A 7393-nucleotide genomic window follows, 5' to 3' on the forward strand; every position below is an offset into this window, starting at 1 on the left:
AGGCCTTGAAAAAATATTCTTTAAAAAATTCACGCCTTATATATAGGCCTTGAAAAAATATTCTTTAAAAAATTCACGCCTTATATAGGCCTTGAAAAATATCTTTTTAAAAATCCACGCCTTATATAGGCCTTGAAAAATATCTTTTTAAAAATCCACGCCTTATATAGTCCTTGAAAAATATCTTTTTAAAAATCCACGCCTTATGTAGAACTTGAAAAATGCCTTTAAAAAATCCACGCCTTATATAGGCCTTGAAAAATACCTTTAAAAAAATCCACGCCTTATATAGGCCTTGAAAAATACCTTTAAAAAATCCACGCCTTATATAGGCCTTGAAAAATGCCTTTAAAAAATCCACGCCTTATGTAGGCCTTGGAAAATACCTTAAAAAAATCCACGCCTTATATATGCCTTGAAAAATACCTTTAAAAAAATCCACGCCTTATATAGGCCTTGAAAAAATATTTTTTAAAAAATCCACGCCTTATATATAGGCCTTGAAAAAATATTCTTTAAAAAATCCACCCCTTATATAGGCCTCGAAAAAATATTCTTTAAGAAAATCCACGCCTTATATAGGCCTCGAAAAATATTCTTTAAAAAATCGGCGCCTTATATAGGCTTTGAAAAAATATTCTTTAAAAAATCCACGCCTATTGTAGCCCAAGAAAAAATATTCCTTAAAAAATCCACGCCTTTCGAAAATATCTTTGCCTATGCTTCTATTATTTTTTTTTAGCTTTTGACATCCATTTGGCATTATTCCCAAGAAAAAGTGTGTCCCCCATCCGAATTGTTGTTTGTTTATTTGTGTGCTCTTCTAGCGCCTGGCATGTTTATAGCCATAGAATGGCTTAATTGCATTTCCTAATATACGAAATTCGGCTGGCGTGATGTTGGTGATGATGATGATGGCAGCCACACTTGCATTTACGCTTGGCCAATCAGGGAGCTCCCCCGAAAAATTAGTGAAAATACCTAGAAAGCCGAATAGAAAACCAAACAAACCATAACTCATGGCATCTTCTACTCGTGTATGGCCTCAGAAGAACCGCAACAATTTTCGGAAAGAAATAAGAAAAATAAAGCCGAAACTATTTTTTCTTGAATGTATGCCAAAAGTTTATTTTTAAGTGATTTCGCTTACAGCACACAATATGCGGTGCGCTGGGGTTCGCTTGGCGCTCTTTTCGGCTTTTCCAGAGGTGAGGAGGGTGGGAAGTTTGTAATATTTTTAGCAAATGTGAAAATGCAGAGGGAAACAACCAAGAAAAGAAAACCGAGACATATGCTTGACATAATAATAAAAACAACAACGACGACGAGCAACCACGGCGACATCATGAAAATAAAAACGCATTGAGGTTTTCCAAGTTTATTGACCTTAACATAAGACACACAGAGAGCATCAGCATCATCACTCATTCATTGGCAACACATTTTCCATCAACCATTTCCGTATTCCCTTTTGAGCAGCAGCCACAACAGCAGCGTTCATACCTCGCTCTTGTCCCGCTTAACGCTCCATATACTCAACAAGTTCCGCGGACATTTTCCAATAGAGCTGCGGCTTAACAATATCCAAACGTTCATTATCGGCCAGCCATATTTGTCCATTTGAACCCATTTCGATGGCCCGCACTATATTGCGTGCACACACTGCGGTTTCTTGACACGGTGCCCCTTTTAATTTATCCACATACTCTTGACCATATTCCAAAAATGCTTTCATCGTATGCCGGACAAATGTCTTGGTAGGACCACAACAAATGGCCATGACAGCCACACCGGTTTTCTCATAATAGATGGGATGCTGGAAGAGAAGAGAACAGAAGAAAAAAAACAACAACATCAGAATGGAAGTTAGAAAGGTACATAGATGGATGGATAGATAGCCGGAGAAGAAGATATATAGTGTAAATGTGGTGTGGTCGTTAGATGAGTTGGACGATGCATTGGAACTGCCATATAAGATTAGAAATTATGTTTGATAGTAATCTGACAATAAGACACACATGCACACATACACACACATAGAGAAATACAAATAAAGTATTTGCAAGAAGTTTTGTATGGAATTGTTGTCATCTTCCTTCTGCTTTATATGGTAATGAAAAATGGAGGATGTGTGAAATCAATAGTGCAGATAAAGAAAAAGGCGGACACAAGAAATGGAAGATCATACAGTAGAATATTTTTTTAAAAGACCGTGAAGAGGGGTCTTTTGATACATATTTTTTAAGGTATATTTTTTAAAGAATATTTTTTCAGAGTCTGCCAATAGGCGTGGATTTTTTAAAGAATATTTTCTTAAGGCCTACAAGTGGCGTGGATTTTTTAAAGAATATTTTTTCAAGGCCTATATAAGGCGTGGATTTTTTAAAGAATATTTTTTCAAGGCCTATATAAGACGTGGATTTTTTAAAGAATATTTTTTCAAGACCTATATAAGACGTGGATTTTTTAAAGAATATTTTTTTAAGGCCTACATAAGGCGTGGATTTTTTAAAGAATATTTTTTCAAGGCCTATATAAGGCGTGGATTTCTTAAAGAATATTTTTTCAAGGCTTATATAAGGCGTGGATTTCTTAAAGAATATTTTTTCAAGGCCTACAAGAGGCGTGGATTTCTTAAAGAATATTTTTTCAAGGCCTACAAGAGGCGTGGATTTCTTAAAGAATATTTTTTCAAGGCCTACAAGAGGCGTGGATTTCTTAAAGAATATTTTTCAAGGCCTACAAGAGGCGTGGATTTCTTAAAGAAAATTTTTCAAGGCCTACAAGAGGCGTGGATTTCTTAAAGAATATTTTTTCAAGGCCTGTATAAGGCGTGGATTTTTTAAAGAATATTTTTTCATGGCCTATATAAGGCGTGGATTTTTTAAAGAATATTTTTTCAAGGCCTATATAAGGCGTGGATTTTTTAAAGAATATTTTTTCAAGGCCTATATAAGGCGTGGATTTTTTAAAGAATATTTTTTCAAGGCCTATATAAGGCGTGGATTTTTTAAAGAATATTTTTTCAAGGCCTATATAAGGCGTGGATTTTTTAAAGAATATTTTTTCAAGGCCTATATATATGGCGTGGATTTTTTAAAGAATATTTTTTCAAGGCCTATATAAGGCGTGGATTTTTTAAAGAATATTTTTTCAAGGCCTATATAAGGCGTGGATTTTTTAAAGAATATTTTTTCAAGGCCTATATAAGGCGTGGATTTTTTAAAGAATATTTTTTCAAGGCCTATAGAAGGCGTGGATTTTTTAAAGAATATTTTTTCAAGGCCTATATAAGGCGTGGATTTTTTAAAGAATATTTTTTCAAGGCCTATATAAGGCGTGGATTTTTTAAAGAATATTTTTTCAAGGCCTATATAAGGCGTGGATTTTTTAAAGAATATTTTTTCAAGGCCTATATAAGGCGTGGATTTTTTAAAGAATATTTTTTCAAGGCCTATATAAGGCGTGGATTTTTTAAAGAATATTTTTTCAAGGCCTATATAAGGCGTGGATTTTTTAAAGAATATTTTTTCAAGGCCTATATAAGGCGTGGATTTTTTAAAGAATATTTTTTCAAGGCCTATATAAGGCGTGGATTTTTTAAAGAATATTTTTTCAAGGCCTATATAAGGCGTGGATTTTTTAAAGAATATTTTTTCAAGGCCTATATAAGGCGTGGATTTTTTAAAGAATATTTTTTCAAGGCCTATATAAGGCGTGGATTTTTTAAAGAATATTTTTTCAAGGCCTATATAAGGCGTGGATTTTTTAAAGAATATTTTTTCAAGGCCTATATAAGGCGTGGATTTTTTAAAGAATATTTTTTCAAGGCCTATATAAGGCGTGGATTTTTTAAAGAATATTTTTTCAAGGCCTATATAAGGCGTGGATTTTTTAAAGAATATTTTTTCAAGGCCTATATAAGGCGTGAATTTTGTAAAGAATATTTTTTCAAGGCCTATATAAGGCGTGGATTTTTTAAAGAATATTTTTTCAAGGCCTATATAAGGCGTGGATTTTTTAAAGAATATTTTTTCAAGGCCTATATAAGGCGTGGATTTTTTAAAGAATATTTTTTCAAGGCCTATATAAGGCGTGGATATTTTTTCAAGGCGTCTATATGGCATGGATTTTTTAAAGAATATTTTTTCAAGGCCTATATAAGGCGTGGATATTTTTTCAAGGCGTCTATATGGCATGGATTTTTTAAAGAATATTTTTTCAAGGCCTATATAAGGCGTGGATATTTTTTCAAGGCGTCTATATGGCATGGATTTTTTAAAGAATATATTTTCAAGGCCTATATAAGGCGTGGATTTTTTAAAAAAAAATTTTTCCACGCCTATAAATAAGGTGTGGATTTTTTTAAAAAAAATTTCCACGCCTATATATAATGTGTGGATTTTTTAAAGAATATTTTTTCCACGCCTATGTAAGGCATAGATTTTGTAAAGAAAATGTTTTCAAGGCCCATATAAGCCATAGATTTTTTAAAGAATATATTTTTAATTTCTTGATGTTTTTATTTTTTGTCTCTCACTCACCGCCAAACTCCTTGTAAAACCAATTACGCCAAATTTCGCTGCACTATAGACACAAAAGACGGGCGATGGATCCAAACCCGTAACCGAGCTAATATTAACAATCATACCACCACGCCCCGCCTCTTTATTTTTATCCATATAGGCCATGGCACAACTGATAATATTTATGGGTGCTGTCAAATTGATATTTATCGTAGCTTCGATATCCTGTTCCTTACACAACGTCGAACCATTTACCATGATATCAATATAATCCATTTGCATCATAACATCTTCAAAGTAGCGTTGCATTTCTTCCCTCGACATTGTGAAATCAAATTTCCAAAAGAAAATTTGAGTTTTAGGGTTCAAAGCCTGCAACTGGGCAATCGCCTGGGGATTTTCAACGCTGTGCAGCATTGCTAATTTCTGAAATAAATGTTTGGGAATTATTTTTGTTTCGGATTTTTAGGGAATATTTTTTTTCAATACCGCAATTTTCTTGGTCACCAAAACTTTGCATGTCTCATAGGCAATACCACCACAATCGGCCACATAGACAACATGTTTACCCTCCAAATCCATTCTTTTCGTTTTTTAGCCTTTTTTAATTTTTATATATTTTCCCCTTTGATCGGACCAGCTCTTGTGCTTCAATTTTTCAAACTAATTCCCTTCGAAATTTTTGGGAAAATATTTTTCGATGACCATTTGAATATTTACTGGCTTATCTTCTGCTTCATTGCTAGATAAGCGGATTAATTTATATCTTTGTTCAAGTTTTCGGGTTCTTCTTCTTCTTTTTAGATAATATGCTGCACTTTTTAAATATATTTTATTAATCATTTATTTACTGTGAATTGTTTTCGTAATAAATCACGTGCATATGCGCTGACTTTGAAATTTTGATGATTAAATTAAAAAGTAACAACAATTTTTTTGTGGGCGATAAGAAAGAGTCGTAACTTCTGGATAAATATTTGATATAAACAAAAAACTTCTGGATTTAGTTGAGTAAGATATTAAATCATGTGTTCAATTGTATTGAAAATCATTATTGTGACTAATATGAAAGAAGAGGCGCCCAACTGAAAATGGAAGCCTTTATTTGGTAAAACTATATATGGGACGGAGTGTCCACATTTACAAATAATGGAATTATTTATTAAAAATACATTTGTTAAGTAAATTTGAAAAAAAAAATGGCGCCCAACATAAAATACTAGATTTGAATAAGGAACAATTTCCATTGGAACTCTAATATCATGTCGGAAAAGAAGTCCAAAAAATATTAAAATTTTTTAATTCATAAATAATTGTTTCTAATATTTATGAATAAAAGGAACAATTTCCATTGGAATTCTAATATCATGTCGGGAAGAGGTCCAAAAAATACTCCAATTTTTAATTCATAAATAATTTTTTCTACAATTTTTATTTTGAAAATTTGGCGCCCAACGTAATATAAAAGCCTTAATTGGTCTCAAGGAGAAATTTTTTGTGAAGGTTCAATTTTAAATATATTTTATATTTTTTCAATGGAGCCAGACAGAAAATAATATTCATTAATAAGGAGCACAAACTAATACACACAACAAATCGGTATATTACAGTAAATATTAAACTAATACCCATCAAACGTCATGAGCTGCTTTTGTCTTGACTTTTATGACGTTTTATATTTCTTAAAGGTGTATCTTTTTGTGTTATATATTTATGTATTATATATATTTATATATAATAGGAAATACAATTTGAGTAATTTGTTATCCAACAGTTTCTCATTTACTTAATACTGTTGTATTATGTTCAGGTTTAAACATGTCGCTCTTTCTATAGAGCAGTTATATCATTAACCTCAACGTAAAACCAAAAACCACAAGGGGAAATAAATTGTATGTTTCTATAAATAAAATATATACGTTCATAATTGAGGGGAGCTATATTTCCCTTGAAGTGGATACAGTTGATATCCATTTCTTTAACAAAAAAAAAGAGCGTGGGTGAATAACTGTGGTAAAAATATATAGGAATTTTTAAACTTTATGTAAATAAACAACAAAATATATTTTTGTTTAAATCCACATCTATGAAAAAACTATTTTAAAAAATAAACACCTATTGCTGCCTTTGAAAAACTATTTGTATACCCTGCACCACACTGTGATACAAGGTATTATGTCTTTGTGCCTATGTTTGTGCAAAAGGAATCGAGATAGACCCATGGTTCCTTTTGAGAATATGCATAGAATCACTTTCTGAGTCTATTTACGCAGGTCCGTCCGTCCATGTATTTTTGTGGACAATGTACAGGTCGTATTTATGATCCGATTTGGATGAAATTTGGTACAGTTCACATATTTAGCCCAAGGACGAACCCTATTGAATTTGCAGAAAATCGGTTCAGATTTAGATATAGCCCCCATATATAATTTCGGCCGATTTTTTGTGAATGATACACAACTAGCAATATTTGTCCGATTGGGACAAAATTTTGTTAAAATCAGTTAAAATCAGTTCAGATTTAGATATATATAGTTTCGACCGATTTTTTGTGAATGATACACCAAACTCCCAATATGTGTCTGATTGGGACAACATTTTGCATAGCGAATGTAATCGAGGAAAAAATGATGTGTGCTAAGGTTTGTTGAAATCGGTTCAGATATTTATATAGGTCTTATATATATATATATATATATATTCGTTCGTACACCGAAGGGCCTGTGTTGGTCTCAAGGGTATTAATATTAAATTCAATATAGAGTGATAACCAAAAACAAATGGTGTATGCAACGGTTGCTTAATTAGGTCCATGTGTTTATTATAGCTCTCATACGTAATTTTACTCGATTTCATGCAAATGGTAC

General features: G+C 32.3%; 1 protein-coding gene across 1 annotated transcript; it reads right to left on the reverse strand.

Annotated features, from left to right (window-relative positions):
* Positions 1-1508: 1508 nt before the first annotated feature.
* Positions 1509-5109, reverse strand: LOC133336638 (alcohol dehydrogenase-related 31 kDa protein-like). Its single transcript, XM_061544920.1, has 3 exons — positions 5016-5109; positions 4545-4952; positions 1509-1816 (listed from the first exon to the last, which is right to left on the reverse strand). The coding sequence occupies exons 1-3, from the start codon at positions 5106-5108 to the stop codon at positions 1520-1522; spliced, it is 798 nt and encodes a 265-aa protein (XP_061400904.1). The 5' UTR covers position 5109; the 3' UTR covers positions 1509-1519.
* Positions 5110-7393: the final 2284 nt, after the last annotated feature.

This window comes from Musca vetustissima, unplaced genomic scaffold, assembly GCF_032173495.1.
Source record: "Musca vetustissima isolate MV318-11 ecotype Yass unplaced genomic scaffold, APGP_CSIRO_Mvet_v1 utg92983, whole genome shotgun sequence".
Classification (NCBI taxonomy): Eukaryota; Metazoa; Arthropoda; class Insecta; order Diptera; family Muscidae; genus Musca; species Musca vetustissima.